The 25,959-nt window shown below is 39.5% G+C and overlaps 1 protein-coding gene across 1 annotated transcript in view; it reads left to right on the plus strand.

Annotated features, from left to right (window-relative positions):
• The window catches only part of DNAH5 (dynein axonemal heavy chain 5), a 1,226,896-nt gene that overhangs the window by 723,643 nt on the left and 477,294 nt on the right, over positions 1 to 25,959 (plus strand). The window contains exon 27 of the mRNA XM_044065791.1: positions 4,235 to 4,417. Coding sequence (XP_043921726.1) covers positions 4,235 to 4,417 — 183 coding nt within the window. The remainder of the gene's footprint in view (positions 1 to 4,234; positions 4,418 to 25,959) is intronic.

A 25,959-nucleotide genomic window follows, 5' to 3' on the forward strand; every position in this document is an offset into this window, starting at 1 on the left:
AATAAACACAGTGGAACTCATTTGTACCACACCGTCAAGAAGCAGTGGGGGTATGGTCATGGGCTGTGTCAACAGGACACTTTCTGATTGCCAGACATATTCTTGGGGAGGCCAGTTCTCTAGAGGACAGGCTCAGTCACTGTGTACTCATACCTCACGAGTGGTTCCTTACCCTGTCAATAATGTGGAAGATTTTTCTGTCACTGGCTGGAGCCTTGCTGCAGGTTCTTTGCATTTCTGACCAGCACCAAGTGAAGTAACTTTTTTTTCTATCCCTTCTTCAGAAAAATATCCCAGGGCTGCAGTCATTGAAAAAATTCAGTAGGACTATATGCTTTTTTCTCATTTACTGATATTCTGAAATTTATACAGAAAGAAAGGCAAAACAAGTCCAGAGGCATTCGATTAGCTCCATCTTGGTGTTTTTTTCTATTGATGCATCATTTTCTGAAAAAAAAACAGTATTTCTGAGGTTGTTTAGAACCCTGCTGAACCACCTGTCCACAAAGTGACACTCAGACTTCCACTCCCTCCATCTAACCATATGGTTTCTTCAGTTCCGGTAATGCCCACAGACTTTGTTTATCAATAGAGAATAGCCCTAATCGTTATATTTACTTTTCAACCAAATCCAAGAAAACTATATTGAGTAATTGAACACATTTTTCATATGGGTTGAAATTTGGATTCTTTATAGCTCTATTTTCTGCAATCCCTGATTGTGGATTTACTTTGACATTATTAAGCAAGCCTTTTTTTAAAATCCCCCTTGCAGCCATTTCAAATTTTCACCAGGCTTCTCTTTATCATTATCACCTTTAAAAGTATGTAAGGCCTTACCAAGAGGCACCTTTCTTACTAGATCTCCTTATAAGGATCCTTTGCCAACTAGGGACTTTTGTTTTAGAGAAATTAATATTTCCTCCTTTTCTGATAATAGCCACTGCGGAGTTGAAATACTTGTCTTGTAAAACACTGTGTCTAGTGGTTGTTGATCCTCCATACTTAACTTTTTCATAAGGGCAGGGTGCCATTGAAAACCCATTTTTTATGCCTAAGGTGCTAATGAAGCAAATCTCAATCAATGTTTTAACCTGCATGCGTTCTTTCCTAACATTGCTTGCAGAGATTGATATTTGCTGCATTATATGGATGTCTGTACTGCAGACAGCTTAGATTTTATGTGAAAAGAGCCTCATTTTCAAGGAAGGACTAGCAGTTTTGTGGCTCCCCCCCCCAAAATAAACCTGACTCCAAATTACTTTATCCAGATTGTTGACTGTATTATATTCTTTTACAAAAACACACTTGATCTTTGTCTTCTCTGCCTGAGTATCTCTCAGCTAGGAGAATGCTTACCTTTCAGGCATTTTTCAAAGATACATCCTTAGGTAATACTCGTGCTGAAGCTACATGGGCAATACTAAGTATATTTGCAAGACACTAAAATCTGGATGAGATGCCTAACTTTAATTCTTCCTTTGGGGCCACCTTTATTTAAGGCATGTTCCCATGAAGGTAACCATCCTGAAGGATAAGTGTGGGACTCCTGGCCCAGTGCTGATAAAATTGAATCTTCTCTTAACAGATGTGGAAGTTATGCACTTACCATAATATTATACCTGGATGAGCAGGGCTATTGTTGTCAACATACCCACACTTCTTCCTTCTACCTCTTACTGTCATAGTTCATGGTTCCTTTGTTTTTTATTACAAAACATTCTGCTCTGTTTTAGTATAGTAAGACAGAGATCAGGAGAGGAGACTGGTAGGGCATTGTGGGTAAAAGGGGAGGGCTAGTAAACTCTGAAAGTTATAATTGCCAAGCTCTAATTCGTAATAACATTAGTAATGCTGTTGATGAGGATGGACCTGCTCATCCACATCTAGCATTATGAGAAGTACATACATTTCATTTATTGAATTGTAAAAGATGAATCATTATGCTGTCAGTGATCATTATTCCACTCTCCACTGAACTGAATTTTTATATATATATTTTTAATTATGCTTCATTGACTGGGTTAGTTCCATTATGCCAGCAGCTTCTTTTCAAGGGAGACCTGAGGTGGTAACTAATAACTCTTAGCTGTCCAGAACTACCCAGGATGTCCAGATTTTTTTCTCATATTTTTGGTCTGTTCCTCATAGATATTGTGCCTTTCTGACAAATTGAGGACTGAAGTCACAAAATAATGAGAGCCATTTTAATTTCAGAGTTCATGTCGCTTAGAAAATGCATGTTAATGCAAAACCTGTTATTCAAGCAGGGTTCTTAGTTTACATGAGCAGTATTTAAAACCTGTCCTTGATTTTTGGTCTTTGTCCTCACATTATTTTTGGCTTTGCCCAGAATTCTTCCACTAAGAGGTTGAGAGATATGAGTGATATTCATGCTGGCTACTAGAAAGTTTGGCCAGGGTTCCAGGGAACCTCTCCTACTCTTTCCCGTAAGTGCTGTGGGATGTTTCATGCCCACCTAAGGTACAACCAACTCTGGCAGAGGCAACCTTGGTTTAACTGCATGATCATAATCATCTTGTCATGCATGGAGCATGCTGATTACTCTCTGATATTCGGAAAAAGGACAAACCTGTTAAGCACCAGAATGACATGCAATCCAACCTTAACAAATGTTAAGTACCCCCTGCTTATATTGTTAAGGATGACTCCAATGCTAGGCAACAATATCTGCCTGTACTGAATAGCAAATGACAGCAGCAGAACATAACATAAGTTTCTGCCTACTGTTTGCCCATAACATGTCCCTAACTTCATGTAAATGAAAAAAACTTAAGAGTTGATAGAATAAAAGAATGTGTATTTGCCTGCATAATCTAAAGAATGTAAATGCTGAAACTCAAATGTATGTCATTTAATGACTTCAAGCTTGGGTTGCCACCTTTTCAAATGGCCATAGTGGGACATTTGCAGGACACACATCAAATTTTAGAGGCCGACACATACCCACGGTCAGTACAAAGGATAGAACTTAACTTTTTTCCTAAATAAAACCTTATTCTTGTAGCAGTTTAGTTGCTTATTATGTTTCTTGTAACATTTAGGTATTTTAGATACAGAAATAACTATTTTATGCAACTATTACATAAAATATGGGACATAATTATGTCCTACAATCTCAGGACATTTGCCCTTTTTAATATTTTTTGTCAGGACACAACTGCCCAAAGAGGGACTGTCCCTCTCAAAGTGGGACAGGTGGTAATCCTACTTCAAGCCTTAGTGGTTTGTCCAAAAACCACATATTTTATAGGACACACCAAAAATATGAAACAATAATCTGGATGTCTGGCAAAAATCTAGACAGTAAGAGGTATGAGAGAGTGTAAATATAATGGACTACATTTCACTACCATCTGATAGTGCTCACTAAATGTTTTATGGTTTTGAACGCCAGGAAAACACTTAGTGATTTTTTTCCCCTTTAACTAGTAGTACATGGAACAGGTAAAGCTCCATGTAATACAAAGAATTATGATCGCCTTACCAATCATAACCCCTTATTTTGCGTTTTTGACATGGATGCCAAGATTCACCTCTTGAGCTTTGCTGTCGAGGCGAGTTTCTTGGCATCTATGTCTGAAACACATAATAAGTGGGCTATGACCAGTGAGTCGATCATAATCCTCAGTATTCTGTCAGTATCGAAATCCTGCAGTAAGCTGATTGCACTTTGTGAAACTGCTGCATTTCCTGTTTTGCAGAATGTCTTGTCATTTGTATGTTGTAGATAATTTTCTCTGTTTCTCTGTCTGTGCTTCTGTCCTTCTGTGTCTCTACTATCTTCTGTTTTATTACAGCAGTGAAGTCTGTAACCTGTCCAAGTCCGCTTGTGACTGACAATTGCATAATTGTTTTTGGAAGATGCTTCTCTTTGGTTTTTTTTTTTTACTTGAGATGCTTAAAAATTCTCTTTGTCTCTCTCTGCCATTCCTTCCAGATTAATTTTCCAAGTATTCCTAGTTGCTGTTTGCATATGCAGTTTTGGTTGTCTTCATTTACATTTGTATTTTACTTGCTCTTTAATGTATTCTTCTAAATGAAGTGATTCAAATTCTAACTGCAGTGCTTCCTTGTGCTGTAAAAGTTAACTTAGATGGTGTAAAATTCTGAAATGTTGCTGTGCAGATAGATTAATTATGGTCTTATATGTAAAGAAGAAAGTTAAGATAATTAAAGTTCATGTGTTATTTATTGTTGCTGTAAAATGCAGGTAAAAGTTGGCGATAAGGAAGTGGATGTTATGAATGGGTTTAGATTGTATGTCACGACCAAACTACCCAATCCGGCTTATACCCCTGAGATTAGTGCTCGCACCTCTATTATTGACTTTACTGTCACAGTGAAAGGTTTGGAGGATCAGCTGCTAGGTCGGGTCATCCTCACAGAAAAACAGGTAAGCAAAATGATCTTGTTTTCAAACTGCAGTGTCTAATGGTGAATACACTTCTTGCTATCTTGAGTTCAGAGCAGAATTCTGTAGAAGGCAAAGATTTGTGTATCTGTATATTTGTATTGTTGAAACTTTTATGGAATAGTATCTGTGCATTGTAGTAGCATGTAACAAAGTGAATTTTTGTGTTTGTGGGCTTTGTTAAAATACCATGGGAGCATGTTAGTTGTTTCCATTCAGTAACTTTATTGCATAAACATTGCACCTCAAGCATTGAACTTCTGTTAATAGCGACTGTTATTTTATGTATTACTCATGTCTCTTGCTATTTTGATGTTTATGGATGCTACTGATCTAGGTTAGGCTTTATGATCATGTTGTTGAATAGTTGGTGCACTTTGTTTAAATATTCAGCAGTGGAATGTGGCAGTGGGAACAAGGTATTCATTCCTGTGGTATTTGCACTTCTGTGGTTGTATGACCATAGAGATACTATATTTAATTAATGAGGTTGGGGTTTATTTTGTTTTTTGGTGAACATTGATACTTATGATGCATGAGTGTTGTAGGCTGGTATATCTGGTGATGTTCAGTCATGGATCCAGATAGTGGTGCTGAAAAAAAAAAATTGATTCACTGTCATCTCGTGCTAATTTACTCATATCCTTTGAGGAAAATGCATCAGGTGAAAAGTAAGCATCAAAGTGCTATTAACATTCACCAAATACTTTCAAGTGCATTGTTCATAAGTTCATACATAAGTGTATACTAGGCTAATGACCACTTGGGCCTTTATAACCCTCGACATGCAACCCAAATGTATCACATAAGTTATTGTATCTTAGAGGTTATTTTAAGGGGTATGTGCTAGTTAGAGTATGATTTAATGTCTATCTCTGCTCATCAGAGATATAGGTGTCAAATCGGGGTGAATTTCTGATTTCCCATCCACCATTCTGCTTGAATAGGGCTAGGGAAGGGCTCTGCTTCACATGAATGGGAAGCCTATCCCAGAGAATGAGGATTTTTGAGATGCATACTGTCCCTCAAACATGTCCTATTTAAGTTGTAAGCAAAGTTTATATCCTTAGTTCCAATAGCTCTGATGATGTTAGTTTTTTGGATATGCAAAGATCCATTAGAGCAGGATCCAAGGATGCCTTGTGTGCCAGGCATAAATTGCTTCTTAGCAGTCTATAAGAAACAGAGTGCAGAAATAGAGCTTTGATGCAATCTGTGCAGGACATTATGTTTACGCCCTGCATTCTTTTTGTGAGGAACCTCTATGGACATTCCAGTTGTTGCATGTACCTGGTCAAGTGCATACAGAAAGATGCATTATACTCAATGATGGGTCTGGTGATGGCTGAGTACAGTGGTATGATGACTTCCTTGGGCCTAGATTCCATTCTCTTGCTTATAAGTTGAGTGACACAGAATGATTTTCATACAACCTCAGACACATGTCGAACAAAAGCTAGGTTACAATCTACATGAGTCCCCAAATCCCTGACTACTGTTTCTACTTTTAGAAATGTTTGCAATAAGGTAGCTTCCCTGGGTGGCCGACTTCCCAAAAGGTAATATCATGCATTTCTTGGCACTTACTTTAAACCATGGCTTTGGCACCAGTCATTTATCTATGTTAGAACTTTGTTTTAAGATGTTAGTGTCTTGGGGGGTTTCTCTGATTGCTCCTTTGCAGTATGTACCATTTTGCCTTCATCCATTGCCTTGCTGACCTCCTTAAAGATGTCTGTCAGGTTCAGTAAGCATGACCTGCCTTTGACAAAATTAAATTGAGTTGAGTCCAGTGTCTAAAGTGTCCTGTATCATTGTTAAGCTTTTCTGTTGTAATTCTATCCATGACTTTACATACTAGTCAGACTAATGGGTCTGTAGTTACCTGGATTCACTGATGGTCCACCCTTGTGCAGAGGGATGACCATTGCAACCTTCCATTTGAGGGGCATGAAGCCCGTGCAGAGACTGTGGTTGAATAGTGACACCAGTGATGCTGATAGATCATATTTCAGACTATTTCAGAGACATCCTGTGATGTTATTGGTGCCCATCAAAGCTGTATTCCCAGCCTTAGAGAGTGCATCTAAGATCTGCTCCCTGCTGATAGTTGGAGGAATTATGTAGATGGTATTTTCTGGGGGGGGGGGTAAAGAGGGGAATAAAGTTGGAGCTGAATTTGCCAGCCATAAGATTTGCTGTATCTCCTGCTTCTCTGAATGTGGCTCCATTTACCAACAGTTCAGCACAGTCTTGTGTACTGCCTTTGAGGTTTTGGATATAGCTAAAGAAAAGCATTATGGTTGTCCTTGGCCTGGGATCCTATTTTTACTTAAAAATTTCTTTGTTGGATTTAATTAGTCCTCTTAGTTGCTTATTCAGTATGATGATAGAGTTTTTTTTCTTTTTTGGTGTTACACTTGCTAATTTTAGCTATTGGTTATTTTTCTTTTGTTGTACAGTCAGTATAATTTTGAATTCCACCAGAGTGATTTGTTTTGTAGTTAGTTTTGGGCTTAATTCAGATAGGCACAGCAGCTTCTGGACAATCATTAATAGAGTTATAAAGAGCTTCTGTAAATAATTCTGCATAGGCTGCTGTGCTACTTGGGTTTGAAGGGTCTTGAAATTTTGATAGGTTATCACTTAATAAAATGTAGTTTGCCTTTACAGAATTGATCCTTATTCAGAAGGAGACTGCTTTATGACCTAACCTTACCAGAGAGGATATGACAGTTTTGGGGGGGGGGGGGGTGATACAATGTTCTCCCATATCTGAGTACCAGTTCCAGTATGTTTGTACCTGTAGTAGGTGTATGCACTAAGTGTTTCAGGGAGTTTGTATTTCCAAAGTCTAGAAATCTCTGTGCCTACAAGTTTAGGGTCATGTAGGATTCCCAATTTATAGAGAGATAAATAAACTTCCCAATGAGTATGATATTTGGTTGAATGGGGAGTGTCTCCAATAGGTCTAAGTGTAATCTATGAGTTTTATAGGACATAGAAGATGACTAGTAACTTGCTGTGATATGGTCGAGAGCTTTGTCAATGGTAATCTGGACATGGAGGAACTCCAGTGCCTCATCCTGTTTAACCAACATGGAGGTATGCTTGTTATTGCTGCAGATCAAGACATCTCAGCCTTTAGTCCTTGTCTGTGAACTTGCTGATCTAAATGTGTGGAAGGCACTGAAGCCTTGCATTGCCAGGGTACTCTCTGAGACCTTAAACTATTTCTTGGCAACTGCACAGATATCCACATTCTGTAAGGTGAGGATAGGTTGTTAATAGAAGTACATTTGAACAAATGCTACAGTTTATCTTTATAAAAGTCAAACATTTCCAAAATAATGACTTTATATATCTACACATTTCTGAGGAAAGAGAAGTATTTTTCCAATCAGCTATACAGATGTTTGGATTTTTTTTGCCTGACCATTTTTAAGCAGTAATTTGATTTATTTAACTTGTAGCTTCATTGCCTTTGAATTACTACTGTGGCCCAGGTTTCTGTTTCTTCCACTTGTTTCTGGTGGGTTCCAAAATCATAACCTTGACACATGGTGATTCTTTGTGTGCGTTTCTTTTGATTTCTTTCCGGGGGACAGTTGCTTTTTGATGCTTGATGTTGTACTGCAAGGTACTCTCTGTGCATGCTTGTGTATGCATTCACACATGTGCGTTCACATGTGTGTGTACACATGTATACATGTACTTGTGTGTGTATGTATGTATGCATGCATGTCTTTTTTTTTTTGTTTGTTTGTTTTTAGTAAGTCCCCATTGGTATCTGTCCCACATCTCAGTCATATTAACATGGAAGTAGTTGCAATATACATAGAGCTGCTGACAGATTTCCATTACAGTATACATGAATGAAAGCCTGACTACAAATTAGCTGACCTCAGGTTGGTTAGTGACCCAAGGAGCTGGAGGAGCTGTCTGGGAAGGGACAGGAATGATGATGTACAGCCTGCACACTTTTCCTAGGGAAGGCTTGGGGCATGTGTGGAAGGATGGGCATGCTGTTTAAATTCCTGGTGGAGATCAGAAAAGAATGGATGTATCTGCTTTCAGGGGATGGGATAGGGTTATGAGGGTAGTGTTGCTTGGGAAGCTGTTGACAAGCCCTCACACTGCTACTCTGCACACCCATTCTTTTTCCATGCTTTATATGGTAGCTAAAGCAAAGAAGGTAGTCTTCACAGAAGCTTCATTCTATGTTTTTTTTCTGTTATCAAATAAGGTGTCAGTGAAACATGATTAAAAATTGCTAACCCTCAGTTGCTGATAAACCTCAGCAGTAATTGTGGCTTTTCCAGTTTGTGCCAGTCTCAGAAAACGGGGATAACAGAGACAAGAATAAAATATGAGAGTCGTTATACAAGACAGCTTGAATTCAAGACACCATTCTGTCTTCTAGCAGCTTTCAATGCAGTAGCAGATTCTGATCTCCTAAATCTGCACCTGTGTTTTCGTATCTATAAACAGAGTAGTCAGGAAAACAAACATTTTGCTTTGAGCTTGTACCTTGCTGTCAAATGTAGAGGAGGACATGAGTCTTCTTAAACCTGATTCGGCCACATTTTCTTAGGTGCAGTTTTTGGAACTTTCCCTTTTTCAGGCTTTGTGGATGTAAGGCATCCTACTGGTAGGTATTATAGCAATTCCAAACCATGGGGGTAATGCTGGATTTCACGGTTCGTGGTTTGGTCCCGATAGTTAGCTGACTTCATCTTGCTAGTATGTTGCATTTCCAGTGGTGATATTACAGTCTGATGTTTAGAAAGAAATAATTACTTTTCTTAAATAATGGCATTGTAATGCCTCTTTGCTGCCCTTCCGCAGCTGTCTGGTGTTCAGCGGCAGTTCTGATGTACTGCGCATGCCTCACGCAGTACATCAGAACTGTGGGCAAAAGCAAAGGAGAACGCAAGATCTCCATTGCTTTTACTGTCTCGCTTATGTTAAATGGGTTTAACATAGCGAGACAGCTTTAAAATAAGCAACGGAGATCTCCGTTGCTTATTTTAAAGCTCGCTATGTTAAACTCATTTAACATAGCGAGACAGGTTAAAAGCAACGGAGATCGCAAGATCTCCGTTGCTTTTACATTGTGTCGCTATGTTAAAGGAGTTTAACATAGCGAGACAGCTTTAAAAAGCAACGGAGATCTCGTTGCTTTTTAAACCTGTCGCTATGTTAAACTCTTTTAACATAGCGAGATTAGTGTTTTACTAACGGAAAAAGTCCGGCGACGGACCTTTTTCCGTTAGTATATTGAGGGATTTACAATGGGCACGCTGGTTGGGCTGGCCAATCAGCGTGCACGTTTTAGAGGAGGCATTGTATAATATACATGTTACATTTCCAAACCATCGCAACATGCTGGTTTTTTTTCAGTTCTTGTTTTATAGTTAGCTGACTTCATCTTGCTAGTATGTTGCATTTCTGGTGATCTTACAGTCTGATGTTTAGAATCAATTTGAGACAGCACATTTCAAAACATTCTAGTTTTTGGATGCTGGTTTTCATGCTTTTGTCAGTTTAATTTCTCCATGTCTTGTGGGTTTCTGATACCATGACAGGAATGGCCCCCATTCCTAAGTCTCAAGGTATGATTAAAGTTTATGAAATTTGTATTGTTTCAGTCTTTGATGTTAGCCAAAAGTGCTCTTTGCAGCACCCGCAGTGTGCCCAAAACTGACTCCTCCTGCAGTTCATATGGAGTTACATGAATTGGTAGGATATCTAAATATAACTGTAAATTCTTTTTTATGAGACCTATTGGTCTTACTACTATTGAAACTGTATGGGTATCTTTCTTCCACATCGCTCTCTTTTCTGCCTGCAAGTCCTGAAATTTTATGACTTTGTGCCTCTCTGTATGTAAGACACTGTAATCACTGGGTGTAGCAATTTCAGTGATCAATGCTACTGATGTCTTTTTTCATGAATTACTTTATCTAATTTCCTTGCATCTGTTTTCTGAACTGCTGGTAATGGATGATCCCATGTGATATAAACATCACTCTCTATAATGCTTTGAGGCAAATATTTCTAATGCTTCTCAACTATTTCAGTATTGTAATGTTTGCACAATCCCTAATGTAACAGTCTTGCCACATTATTATGCCTTTCAGTATGCAAGCCTTCTGCCATCAGCATATCACATCGAGCAACAAGATGTGCAACTGTTTCCAGTTCTGTTTTATAGAACCAGTATTTGACTGTTTCTCCCACTTGTTCAATGGATCTTGTAAACCAACATGTACATAGTCCACTTTCCTGAGCTGCCCATATTAACCTTTCATCTTTTGGTTTAAATTCATCTTTACTTAACCATTCCTGCATCAAATCCTTAACAACATGAAGTTGTGTCAGGTGTTATTTTTACTTATCTCAGTATTTATGCCTTTTCCACATTTCTTGCCTTCTCATCTGATCCTTTTCCTTATATCCTTTTTTTTTCTGTTTTGGCACATTCAGTTGTTGTCTGATTTTGGTCAACTTCTGGTTTGATTTCCACTTCTGCTTGACACCAATATGCTTCTGCTAAACTAAGCAGGGAGGTCATCTTAGATGACTTCTCATATTTAAAACTTTCATTATGTTTGTATCAGGTGAGCTTGGCAGATATGTATGCAGTTCCATGATTGCAGATCTGTACATGTAATCAATTTTGAGGAGGCCCATACCTCTTTCACAGCGAGTGATATATCATATTGGTATACAACAATTTTTATATATCATTTGAAAAGCATGAAGAATTTTTCTGTTTTTTTTCTGTCCAAATGATCCAATATGTTTTGGGGCCAGTCAGTTACACCAAAACTCTAAGTTAGAACTGGAGGAACACATTGGTTTATTTTAGTCTTTGGAATTATTCTTTACTGAGTTTTATTTGCATTTGTTCATATTTTATTGCCAATCCTTCAGAAATTCCCCAATATTCATACACTCCTTCCTGCTCATGTTCCTTTATATCGCATTCTTAACACAGATTCATATTTTATTGGTGCTGCTTTACATTTGCACATTTATTAAGTCTGAATAACATTCTTATATCATCTGAGAAAGTTTCAGTGACTTGCAGTTGTGCTCTCAACTTCTCATCTAATGAACTATACAGTTTTAAGTCATACACAAAAAGAAAATAAGTGTTTATACTTGAATGTTTTCTGGAACCCAAATTATAATCAAGACCAAAACTATTAAGTAGACAGCTTAATGGATTAAGGGCAAGACAAAACAGCAGCGGTGACAAAGAATCACCCCAGAATATCCCGCTTTGAATTTTTATCCCTGGGATAATAATTTGCCCTTTATCTTAACTTTATTTCAAAGTGGTTTACCACTGTTTCATAGTCATCATCATTACCATCATTATTAGCCCCCTTTGCCCCGTTTTCTACATGGGGTTGGGGTAGCATGTTAACTGTTGCCATCTCTCTTGATTCAGTGCCACACTCCTGCCTTCTACGACATTCATGCCTGACTGTCGCAGATCTTCTTTCACACAATCCATCCACCTCTTTGCTGGAAGTCCTATTTTCCTCTTACCTACTTCCTGTCTGTCCCAAATCTTCTTCACCAGATTGTCTTCTGCTTTTCTGCATATGTGGCCAAACCACCATAAGCTGTTCTCTTTGATCTTTTCTACAATTGGAGCTACTTTGGCTTATGCTCTTATGTCCTCATTTCTTCATCCGTCCCACAGAATGCATCCTACCACTCTTCTCAGGCAGTTCATTTCCATCACGTCTAGCTTTTTCATCTGCTCTGTTTTTACTGCCCAGGTTTCTGTATCATACAGTAGTACTGGTCTCACCACTGTCTTGTACACTTTACTTTTTAAGGCTTCTTTGGCATTCTTCTGTCATAGACTACACCTGAAGCTCTATGCCAGTTGGCTGCAGCCCTCTGATTCTAGCTTTGACTAGTCCTTCAGACTTCCCTTCTCTTCAACCAGTCCTTCCAGATACTTGAAGCTATTTACCTGTTCCACCATCTTGTCTTCTGTCTCATTTCAAAGCTTCTTCTGATTTCCCCAGTTTGCTGCCATTACCACTGCCTTATCTGTGCTTAGTTTCATCCCATGTGCCTTAATTTTTGCATTCCATTGCTCTATACTTTGCTGGATTTCTTGCTCAGAGGCTACAAAATCTGCGGTGGTGGTGCTGCGGTAGCGTTGTCACCTCACAGTAAGATGCTGACCGGTTCGACTCTCAGCTAGAGCATCTTCAGCGTGGAGGCATGCGTGAATGGGCGTACTTTCGTTGAAGGTTGTGCGTTAGGGCTGGCAACTCAGCACGTAAAAATCAACTGCTAATCATTAGCGGACCGAAGTTCTGCTGTGGCGACCCATAACCGGGAAAAGCCAAAAGACACAACAACAACAACAACAACAAAAAAGTCTGCCTGTAATGCCACAACCTCTGCATACAGTAACTTTGTTGATCTGTCCCCTCGAATCGGTTTGCTAATGTCCATCACAAGTATGAACAGCAGTGGGCTCAGAGCTGAACCCTGGTGTACACCTACTCCCACTGGGACCCCTCTGTGAGGCCAAACACTGTTCGTACTTGAGTCATTGGGTCCTTGTACATAGCCACACTAATTCTATCAATGTTTCCTGGACTTCAAACCAACGCAGTTCTGCCCAGATCAGCTTTCTTGGGACCTTGTCATATGCTTTCTCCAAGTCGAGGAATGCCCAGTTGGACTCTTTCCTCATCTCTAGCTTCTTCTCAACTATCTGTCTCACTGCAAACATCGGGTCAGTTGTGATGCATCCTGATGTGAAACCAAACTGCTCATCTCCCATCTTACATTCTACTATCCTGCGTATCCATTTATCAATCACCCTCTCTATAACTTTGATGCAATGTGATAGGAGTTTGATTCCTCTGTACTGCCCACAGTTGTGGATGTCCCTTTGTTCTTGTACACTGGCATGAGTATGTTTATTCTCCAGTCATCTGGGATACACCTTTCTCTCCACACTGCTATGAGTACTCTAAGGAGCCATTTCTCCCCTATTTCACCCAGCATCTTTATCATATCTGCTGTGATCTCATCTGACCCTGCTGCTTTCCCTGACTTTATTTTGCTTAGACTTATTCTTACTTCTTCTAGGGCAGGCTCCTCTTCATCTCTCATTGTAGGCTGTTTCTAGGGCACTACAGCTTCTGTGGGGTTTTCTTAATTTAGCAACTGCTGGAAGTACTCCTTTCCTCTGCCTTTAATGTCCTGTGGACTGGTGAGCAGGTTGTTGCTGGCATCCCTTATGAAGGGTGTCTGACTATCTTCTTTATCTTTCTCTCTTTGCCTTGCAACCTGATATAGATTCTTTGTGCCACCTAATGAGTCACCTTCCAGAAGTTGGTAGAGTGCCTCTGATGCCCTATTCTTTGCTATTGCAACTTCTTTCTTAGCTTCTTTGTTAGCTAACCAGTATTCCTTCCTAGCCTGGTGAGTCTTTTCTATCTCCCACTTTTTTCTGCACTCCTGCTTTCTTTTGATGACTTCCTGGACTTCTGCATTCCACCACCAGCTTTCTTTATATACCTTATTTCCATACCACACCATGCCACTGTTTCATAGTCGCTATAATGTCATTGATCAATGTAGGATGTATCATATGCATCTGTAAGCACTCCTTTATCTATGAATGTATATTGCTTTTTACAATTCTCCTTTATGACTTTATTTAGCAACAAATGATCCTGTGTTCCATATGACTTTTTTTGTTACGCTTTTGTTCCATTTTTCTAAATGACTATAAACTCTGTCGGCATTAATTCCAGCGTATAGTTTGTACATTGTCAGAAAGCAAGTTATCGGTCTATAGTTTTTAGGTTGTCTTGTAGGTTCAGTCATGATGAGTGTAGCAAAAGGAGATACTGCCAGCCCAGCTATCTGGAATTCTGTAAATAATCATATGTCATTTGTGAATATTAACATGATTCATATGTTTGTGTTACAAATGTATTAAAACTGTATGTTGTCTGCATATCAAATAGCTGGTACAGAAGTATGTGTTGAAAGGCTTTGTAAAGTACTGAGCCTAAAGATGTATCCACAGTGTACCCTACTGGAAAAGAACAGAAATGTATATACACTATTGTAACTGTGTACATTTATGTATTTTAACAGTGGAAAATAGAACATAGAAGGTTAATTTGCAAAACTTCAGAAAAATAGTTGAAATTAAATTATTTTATAACTGTACCATAAAAAATAGTTTCAATGCACAAGGAGACAGGATGTCTAAAACTAGGGAGCCTTCTGCATTGTCTTGTAAATGTTTTATTTGTTTTATGTCTTCCAGCAGCTGCAAAGATTTAAGGGCTATGTATTTTTCACAAATGCTAAAGACTGGCAGTTTCTAGCAATGGAGGTTTAGCTTGGGAACTAAAGTCAGATTACAAGAAGTGATGTCATCCTGCAAGCTAACCCAGCAGTAATATTTGAGCTATTAATTTGAGGAGTCTGAGAGAAACAGAGTGTTCTGTATTCTGACTTGGACCTAACAGCATCAGTTAGAAGATCCATTCACCACACTTGCCTTGCTCTGGAAGTAAGTTAACTAGGGTACAGTAATTTCTCTTAGATTCAGACAGGAATATAGTGAAGTATAGCTTAGTTGTTTTTGAGTGCCGTGGTGGTACAGTGGTAGCGTTGTTGCCTCACAGGAAGAGGTTCTCCTGTTCGATTCTCGACTGGAGTGCCTTCTGTGTGGAGTCTGCATGTCCTCCCCGTGGTCGAGTGGCCTCCAAAAGACATGTGTGAATGGGTGTGCCTTCGCTGAAGGTTGGGCGTCGGGCTGGCAACTCAGCACCATAAAAAAAATCTACTGCCAATCATTAGCAGACTGGAGTTCCACTGTGGTGACCCCTAAGGGAAAAGCCAAAAAGACAAAACTTAGTTGTATTATTTATTTATTTGAGACTGTCCCACAATGTTGTATTAAATATTTCTTGTGATTTTGAACTCTGATGAAACTGTGATTGTTTACCGAGTACTTTTTTGTTCTTTTATAATTTATTATTAAATATATTTAAGCCTTTCATTGTGGCTGATATTTGTGAGACATATTTAAGTTCCGGGAGTACTTGCATATTTATTTGGTGACACATGGTGTGGGTCACTCCTAATAGCCTTGCTCTTGGTCAAACTACCATTTGGATTAATAGTAACATTACACAGTAAGATTGGACACCCTTTGTTAAGGGCCTTAAAGTAGCAGATAAAGAGTTGGCTGGTGGGAGTAATAACTACCTTATAGTCTGGGCAAAAGGGGACATAGCTAGTAAACTTGTGCCATCCTTTCCCAGATGTGTGTGCATGCATGTTTGTGTATAAATTAAATCTCAAAGAGTGTGTGTGTCATCTACTTGGGCAGGAGCACGAAACACTGGTCGGATAGAGAGGGTGTTGGAGGTCTTGGCTTGGCCACTCAGCTGAGATCTCATCTCTATAGCTGTGCCATTGGGGTGTCTTATTGGGGATTTGGAGAAAGAGGGAGAAACCAGCCCCAGACTGACTGTGGTCTTTGTGCGCTCTTAAGGGAAATTCCACTTTACTGTGTGTTTACTTGCCATCCTCCCAGTGTGTACATCTCCCACTGTTGCCAGTGGTGAGGATTGAGGCTCCTTGATTACTGTGCCAGTGGTGGTGGGGTCACATATTAATTGGTGGCAGTGGTGGGTTACCCACATATTAGGATTCATTGGTGTGTATATTGAGCTCTTGTAGCCTGTAAACAGTGGCCACTAAGGAAGGTGTTTGTACTCTCAATCAGCCACACAGTGAACATTCAGAGTTTCAAATCACAATAGTTTTATTTTGCTGTTAGTTTAGTCAGGGAGAGCAAGCAAGGATTTCAGCAGAGGAGTAAGGCAAGCTGACAAGGAGACAGTTAGCTGAGATGTGCCAAGACAAAAGACAAAGGACTGGTGTATGCCAACCAGAGATGGTTGCAGCCTTAGTCGCAGCTGCATCATAGAATGGCAACAAGGAGGACAGTCAGACTGGCCTTGGGAATGTATAACTGTCAGAGATGGACAGTTCAACCTTTCCACAGAGGACTTAGAAATCCATCTAGAGTTAGAGACTTGAACTGGAGGCTAAACTTTGGAAATAGAAGCAGCAGAAAGACTGAAATGTCTGGAGGCTGAGGAACATGAGAAACTGAGATGTCTGGAAGCTGAGGAGAATGAGAGGCAGAGGCAACGTGAGAAAGAGATGCTGACTCTTCACCAGGGTCATGGAGGTAATGGGGAAGGGAGTAACTGAACCCCAGAAGCAACAAAGGTCAGTACATTTCTTCCACAATTTGCAGAGGGTGATAATTTTGACAGTTTTATTCATATGTTTGAAAGGGCATGTAAACAGTATAATGTTGACCAAGGGCTCTGGGTATGGTTCCTGAGCCCCTTACTCCATGGTAAAGCTGTAACTGCTATTTCTAAATTGTGTGATACTGATTGCTTAAATTATAATACTGTTAAAATAGTCCATTAGAGTGTTGTAAGTTAACATCTGAAGCTTATAGAAAAAACTTTCATGAGTATAGACGTAAGGCAGATGAAAGTGTGTATAAGTATATTGCTGAGTTAAGCACTTATTTTCATAGATGGGTGAGTGGGTATCAGGTCACCACTTTTGAAAGGCTGGCAGACCTTTTGGTGAGGGAACAAAATTTGCCTGAGGACATCAGAATCTAGTTAGCAGATAGGCAATGAAATACTGCAGATGAGTTTGGAAAGAAGGGAAACCTATACCTAGCAAGTAGGACATCACTGCACAGGAAAGGGAGACCCAGTGCTGCTCGTGGGTCTAAGGGAACCCATGATGGCAACCTAAACCACCCCAACAGAGTCCACCAGTAGCAGGGGAAGCCACTAGTTCAGGTACACAGCCAGGACTAAGGGTTAAATGTTTTAAATGCAACCAGTGGGGCCATGTAGCATATAGATGTTCACAGAGGCAAGGTGAGGAACAAAAGGTGGGAGAGCCAGTAAGTAGGAATAACAGAGTGATAGCAGTAAGTTGTCTGGAGACTACAAGTGTACTTAACTACCACGAGAGGTTATATCCTGTCTTAGTAGATTGAAAGGAGGCCACTGCTCAGAGAGAGATAGACTCTGACCTAACCATTGATAAGCCTGCAATGGTTAAAGAGGGGTACTACTTGCTTAGGTAGTCTTCTCCAGTCAGAGCTTTAGGAGGGACCCCAGTCCAAATACCTTTGGCTAGGGTTCACCTTGACTAGGAGGGTGGAAAAGGAAAACAGCAAGTAGGTGTGTTTCAGGATATCCCTGCAGATGTCCTGATAGGGAATGATTATGATAATGCAGTACCTTGTGTGCATGCAGTGACATGCAGTCAGGCTTGGAGACAAGCATGTGGGTCTGGTAGACTGGGGGGATCCAGACAGTCCACAGACTTGAAGCTAGGACTGGAGTGGTGGTTACTTCAGGGAGGGAGCTACCCTGTAGCAGTGAGGCTGAAGGTGAGCCACAACTGCTTGTGGGTACTGATGTTCCCTTGGACAGAGTGATTGCAAGGGCACAGATGAGTAGTAGTTCCCAGGCTTGACAGTAAGGCAACACTGTCAGAGTATAACAACCTCCTGTGGAAAGGGAACTGGGAAGGGTTACAAAGAGAGATTTGGGATAGGCTCAGCTCTCAGACTCTATACATTACAAGGCCTGAGGGGGGTAGCCAGGGAGGCACCTGATTCTCAAGGGAAGGGAGAATCCGTATACTGGGACAAAGGGTTAGTGTATAGAGAGAGTGGACCCCTGAGGGATGGCTAGAGGGTGAAAGAATACAGCAGTTGGTAGTGGCCACAGCCTACCTTCTGGCACTTTTAACCGTAGCCCATGACATTCCCTTTGCAGGTCATATGAACATAAAGCTTGCAAAGAGACGTATTATGCAGAACTTTTATTGAGGTGAGATTTCCAGAGATGTAACAGGGTACTGCAGTACTTGTGAGCAGTGCCAAAAAGTAGGTAAGGCAGGAGACAAGGTCAAAGCTCCTTTGATGCCTTTGCCTGTGATTGAGGAGCTATTTCAGAGGGTAGCTATGGATATTGTGGGGCCTCTGAGTACCCCAAGTTCCACAGGGAAAAAGTATATCCTAGTGGTAGTAGATTATGCTACCAGATACCCTGAGGCAGTAGCATTACCCTCCATTGTGGCAGAAAAGGTGTCTAATGCTTTGTTAGGGATTTTCATCAGAGTAGGTTTCCCAAAAGAAATTGTGACTGAGAGAGGTGCCAGTTTCATGTCAGAACTGCTGGCTTATATGTGGAAGCATTTTGGGGTGAAGCACTTAAAGATCACCCCCTACCACCCCCATACTAATGGTCTTGTTGAGAGGTTAAACTCTACACTCAAGAGCATGCTACAGGCATTTGCAGACCTGTTTAAGAGGGAGTGGGACAAATATTTGCCCCATTTGTTGTTTGCTTACAGAGAGGTGCCCCAGGAATCCATAGGTTTTTCACCATCATAGAGTACAATGCCCCATTTGGTATGTACCTCACAAGACATCTGTGACAACTGCAAAGGCCACAGAAACACCTCACTAAAAGAATCACAGGCCTAAAGGAGATGCCCTTTGCTGACCAACTAAAAAAACTCCAGCTATACTCTGTTGCATATTGTCTACTCAGAGGCACTCTCTGCTTAACATACAAGGCCATGTCAAACCCAAAGCTGTTGGACATGCTACACTTAAAGAAATCCCAATCCATCAGAGCCACATGCTCCAGGGAACTAAACCTTGTCACCACAATGAACAAAACATGCTGGAGGGATAGTAACCTGACCCAGAGACTCCCCATACTCTGGAATAGACTGCCCATACATGTCAAGCAGAGCGCCTCCTTGGCCCTCTTCAAAAGGAACCTGGACAACTGGATGGGAGATAGGAAATTAACCCCGGGGATCACGTCAGTCACCCTGCTAGACAGGGGTCCAATGAAGTAAATATTGTGGGAAGAAATAGCCAGGGAATTGTTATGACTAGGCTTGTATAGGCCCTAGGGCCGATAGCCTAGTACCAACCTATAAACCCTTTTAGTTGCTGTATGAGCATAGGGTGAGAAGACCTCTATATTTGATTCATGATGAATGGGAGGGTGAGTGTGAATCGCCCTAGGAGTCTGTTGTGGCATATGTCCTAAACCTCAGGACAAGGCTCAGGGAATTCATGGACTTGGCCCAGGTGAACGTGGCAGAAGCCCAACACCAGAAAAAGGTTTGGTATGATAGTAATGCTCGAGCTAGAGAGTATGCTGTGGGGCAGCAGGTTATGGTTCTCATTCCTGTCAGACACAACAAGCTACAGGCAGCTTGGAAGAGACCCTTCAGGGTAGTAAGGAATGTCAATGGAGTTAACTACATGGTAGAACTGCTAGGCAGGAGGCAGGGGCACAAAATGTACCATGTTAACATGATGAAACCTTACCATGATAGGGAGGCCCTGGTGCTTAGTATTGGCAGGAGGAGTCTGAGGGGGATCTTTGGCTATAGGGATCCAGCCAGCAAAGTCCCAAATTACTATGGTAGAGCCTAGGATTTCAGGATATGATAGGACAGTGCAGCACTATACTGGGGTCAGCAATGCAGAGGCAGCTGGAATATCAAGACAGAGAATGGGGTAATGTATTCCCAGATAGGCTCAACCCTCTCAAGCAGCATTTCTCAAGCAGCATTTCTCAAATATCACTTGAAAAACTAGCTTCAGTTTTTTTTGGGGGGCGGGATGTAACAAAAGGAGATACTGCCAGCCCAGCTATCTGGAATTCTGTAAATAATCATATGTCATTTGTGAACATTAACATTTTTCATATGTTTGTGTTACAAATGTATTAGAACTGTGTGTTGTCTGTATATCAAATTGCTGGTACAGAAGTGTGTGCTGAAAGGCTTTGCAATGTACTGAGCCTAAAGATGTATCCACAGTGTACCCTACTGGAAAAGAACAGAAATGTATATACACTATTGTAACTGTATAAATTTATGTATTTTAAATAGTGGAAACTGGAACATAGAAGGTTAACTTGCAAAACTTCAGAAAAAACAGCTGAAATTAAATTATTTTTTAACTGTGCCATAAAAGATGGTTTCAATGCAGGGAGGAGACTGGATGTCTAAAACTAGGGAGCCTTATGCATTGTCTTGTGTTTTATTATTTTATGTCTTCCAGCAGCTGCAGAGATCTGAGGGCTATGTATTCTTCAGAAGTAGATGCTAAAGGCTAGCATTTTCTAGTAGTGGGGGTTTAGCTTGGTAACTAAACTCAAATGGCAAGAAGTGATGTCGTCCTGCAAGCCAACCCAGCAGTAATTTTGAGGAGTCTCTAATAGAGACAGAGTATTCTGTATTCTGACTTGGACCCAACAACATCAGCTAGAAGATCCATTCACCACACTCGCCTTGCTCTGGAAGTAAGTTAACTAGGGTGCAGTAATATCTCGTAGATTCAGACAGGTATATAGTGAAGTATACCTTAGATGTTTTCTTAATTTATTTGAGACTGTCCTGCAATGTCATTTTAAATATTTCCTGTGATTTTGAACTCTGATGCAATTGTGATTGTTTACTGAGTAATTTCTTGTTCTTTTATTATTTATTATTAAATATATTTAAACCTTTCATTGTGGCTGATATTTGTGAGACATATGTAAGTTCTGGGAGTACGTGCATATTTATTTGATGACACTGTGTGGACCATTCCTAATAGCCTTGCTCTTGGTCAAACTACCATTTGGATTAATAGTAGCATTACACAGTAAGATTGGACACCTTTAAGTAGCTGATAAAGAGTTGGCTGGTGGCAGTAATAACTACCTTATAGTCTGGGACAAAGGAGGCATAGCTAGTAAACCTGTGCCAGCCTTTTCCAGGTGTGCGTGTGTGTGTGTTTGTGTATAAATCAAATTTCAAAGTGTGTGTGTGTGTGTGTGTGTGTGTGTGTGTGTGTGTGTGTGTGTGTGTGTGTGTGTGTGTGTGTGTGTGTGTGTGTGTGTGTGTGTGTGTCAGCTGCTTGGGCAGGGACATGAAGCACTGGTTGGACAGAGAAGTTGCTGGAGGTCTTGGCTTGGCTACTCAGCTGAGATCTCAACTCTGTATCTGTGCCAGTGGGGAGTCTTACTGGAGATGTGGAGAACGACGGAGAAACCAGCCTCAGACTGACAGTGGTCTCTGTGTGCTGTTAACGGAAATTATACTTTACTGTGTGTGTGTGTGTGTGTGTGTGTACTTGTCATCCTCGCAATGTGTACATCCCCCACCGTTGCCAGTGGTGAGGATTGAGGGTCATTGATTACTGGCCAGTAGTGGGGCATCACAACAAGCATCATTTTTCCTGTTGCTAACGAGGTGGGTATCTATTCGGTATGCAATATAAATAGTTCTTACTCAAGGTTAAATCTTCGTGCAAAGATGTTAATACTTTTAACATAAAGGTATTGCATTTGGATCTGGGGTTTTCCGATTAGGAGCATTTCTTATTTTTGTTGTAATTTCTCTGGCCATTACTTCATTCCATTATATCTTCAGTACTCATGAAAGTCTTCTTCTTTTAATTCTTCTGTCCATTCAGCATCTTTGTTATGTTCCACAGGGTCTTTATAAATATTTCTCCAAAATGTGTCTATTTCTTCTTTTTTGGTCATGTTTCTGTTCCTTTTGCTTTGTTTCCCATTTCTCTATAAAACTTTTTTGTGTAATCAATGAATTGCTTATTTTGTACTTTTCCTTTATGTTGATCTGCACATCTTTTAAGTTTTTCTGCTTGTGCTGATATCTTTAGTTTATTTGCATTAGTGTTTGATAGATCCTTGTCTGTTCTGATACTGTGTGTTGCTTTTATCATGTCTATCTTTCTAAGTAGTTTTGTTAACTTGTTCCTTCTTCCATACTCTTCTAACAGTGACACTTCTTGTCTTAATTGCTTTATAGTTTTCCCTGCTTGATGCTTCCATGATCTCATTTTATTTCTTCCCTTCCTTTCCCTTATTGCTCTACATTTTTGAAGTAAAAATGTGTCTGTTATTAATTTAGCTGCACAGTAATATAGCTTATTTCCTACTGTTATATCACATGAATTTATTTTAAAAGTCCCGATTACTGTGTTTATGTGTTTTATCAGACTTCTAACATTTTGGGTCTTATTTACTTTCTGTAATCTATTTCTTTCATCGCTCTTAATATGTCTATCCATCTCTATTAAATCAAGCAACTTTTCCATTAGATCATTTTCCTATAGACTGAGGGCACGTTTTTGGTCTCTGTTTCCTGCCAGGCATTTTACAGAAAGTTGTGGAATATCTTCTTGTGACATATTCACTTCAGCCACATCATGTGTCATCCGTTGCTCTTTCATATGGGAGCTGATTGACCTGTCATTCCCAACATTGACTGTTTAACAGCTAACAATGCTTGCTGCTCCTTCCCTTGCTGTGCAACTCCAAATTAACTTTTGTACTGATTTCCTTGTGAAGGCTCCAGAACATCTTCATGTGTCAAGTGATCTGATGCTTCCCACTCCTCCCTTTTCTCCTTAATTTGGGGACATCTTATTCCATCATTTTGTGACATTACCTATGTTGGATTTTCTGCACTAAATCATTCACTTCACAGGTAATCCATAACTTCAGTTTCTATTTCTTCAACTTTTCTACGGTCTTCTTCATTTTCTTATTTTTTATGTTGTAAAATTTTCCTTATTGGATGCTTTTGCCTTCAAATATCTTTGGTATTGCTTTTTGTATTGATTAGTTTGCTTTCTCCTTTGCATACATATTGTATCATATTATATCTCGCTTTCTTTCCCATGTCCATATTTCTTCTTCCGATGTCTCCCACTCCACCTGTTTCTCCATAATTTGGGGACTCATGCTTCCATCATGCTGTGACGTAACCTGTGTTAGACTTTCTACTCTAAATCCTTCACTACATAGGTATTCCGTAACTTCAGTTTCTATTTGTTTAACTTTTGTTTTACTAATTTTCTGTTCTACATTCCCTGTTTGTGATCTTATTTTTTGCATTGTGGAGGGTGTGAAATTCTCTCCTTGAAATATGTTCTTCACATAGCTGACTAATAAAAAATAAAAATTGAACTGTAAAATATGTACTACAAAATAATAAAAGAAAAAATAGTAGGTAGTGCACAGTTGAGTTATTGAAACACAAAAATATTTTAACTCAACTGTGGACTGCCTATTTTTCTATTTTATTATTCTGTAGTATATATTTTACAGTTCGATTTTTATTGGTGAACTAGGTGTATAACATATTTCAAGGAATGAACTTCACACAGTTCACACAGGAAAGTTTCTTCTCGGTTTGTTTTTGACCCATTATAGGTTGCATATTGGGTTTTCTGAGACTTAGAGGGATACCACAGATTTTTCTTTTTGTATTTTTTGCGTTGTGAAATTTTCCTTATCTGGGTGCCTTTGTCTGTATTTCTCTTCAAATATATTTAGAGGTTCTTTTTTGTGTGAATTAGTTTGGCTTTCTCCTTTGCATAAATATTGCAGCATATTGGTTCTCTTTTTCCTTTACCATGTTCATGTTTCTTTTTTATAGCTTTCAAAAATTTCTAGGTTTTGGTTTTGTTGTTTATATTTTTGCACTTCCTCTGCTGATTCTTTTTCCAAGCGGCCCAAAGTATCTTTATCTATGTAGTGTTTTTTATGGGTCTATTGTAATAATGAACGCACATTTGCATTTGAAGCTTTTCACAGTTTATCTTGTGCAAGTATTTTTCTTTCCTCTAATTTATCTCTTAATCTTTTGAATATCTTCTATCTTGAAATTCTGGACTTCTTTATCCTTAGTAGTCCATTCTATCACATCTGTAGCTCTTTTTTTGGCTGTCAGCTTTTGTGGACTTCTGTTACCTTCTACAGCAGGGGGGGCATCGTCCCTCTGAGTCTGGCCTAACCCCCTTGTAGGAATATTTCCATGTCTTGAGATTTTTGCAGTGTCATCTTTCCAGTCCTGCCACTAGTACACATACCAGGGGTTGGGCTGTCTTTTTCTATTTTTTTAATCTACCTCTGTCCATGATATATGCAATATAATATAGTCTACATATCAGTGTCATCCAGGTGAGATTTTTGTGGAAACAGGGTCTACTAATCGAAGGTACTCACCAAGATTTGAGGATGAATTCAGTTCCAGGAATAATCCTTTTCTCACTGATTTTATCATCTCTCAATTCAGACCCTAAAATCCTCTTTTTTTAGTTCTTGTTTTATAATAAGTTGACTACATCTTGCTAGTATATTGCTTTTCTGGTGATCTTACAGACTGATTTTTAGATTCCATTTGAGGCAGCACATTTCAAAACATTCTAGGTTTTGGATTGCAATACTTTTTTTGTTCCAGTAATTTATTTTTAGTTTGTTAAAAGCTGTGGTGGCTGTACTTGTAGGCCTGACTGGGCAATAAGTGTTCCCTTTTCAGTGGAAGTCCATGAAGTAAATCTCCAAAGTAGTAATACTAATAGTAAATAATGACATCATAGAAGAAATGAAATGCTGAATATAAAATAGGTAAAATGTACAAATAAAAATTAAATAAAGTAAATAACCTGAGCAGTGATAAGTAGGATCAAAGTACATCATTCTCCAAAAAGTTCCCAACACAGTATTAGTTTCATCATATCATATTTCCTGTTTGGGTGCATGCAAGAGTGAACATATTTGTAATCTTTTGTTTGTTTGCTCTCTCTGCTTATAATATCAGCTGAGGTTTCTGAATGTCAGTTGTCCTTTTATTTTGGATGTATTGATTCTAGCCCAAATTGTTCAGTATTGACCTGTAATAAATTTAACATTCGTTGAATTTCTGCATTACAGTATTACCAGCATAGCTAGATTGTTGAGTTAAAAACCGACATTGGTTTGGTGGCTAAGAAAGGGTTTACCAAGCTCTTTTGAATAGTCCAGTCTAATGCTGTATTGATTAGCATTGGTATGTGTACATATCCTTGATTATGCCAGCCTTGACTGTGAGTAGCTCTGATAGTTGTGAGTATAAGTTGACTTGGCTGTGAGCATTATTGCAAATGTTTTGTATGATACTTAGTAACTTATCTGTTAGTTTTTCAGAATATATTCTGTAATGATTTTCTATCCACATTGTTGAAAGCAGTTGAGAAGTTAACAGGAATCATGGCTGTTGCCATACATCTCAACCTCTTATCACAAAAATTGGGGCAAAGCCTAAAATAATGGGGGACAAAGGTCTAAAAATATGGACAGATTTGCTCTTCTAAACATAGAAAGTTGCTAGAATAACAGGATGTGTGCTAGCATGCATTTTCTGAAGGAAATGAAGTCTGAAACTCAAATGTATGTCATTGGTGACTTCAGTCCTCAGTGATTTGCCAGAACATTACAAATTTTACAAGGAACAGGCAAAAAAGATGAAGCACAAATATGGACATTCTGCAAAAATCTGGAGAGTTGAGAGGTATGGCTGTG

This window comes from Protopterus annectens, chromosome 3.part0 (genome assembly GCF_019279795.1).
Source record: "Protopterus annectens isolate FY-2018-M chromosome 3.part0, PAN1.0, whole genome shotgun sequence".
NCBI classification, from domain to species: domain Eukaryota; kingdom Metazoa; phylum Chordata; order Ceratodontiformes; family Protopteridae; genus Protopterus; species Protopterus annectens.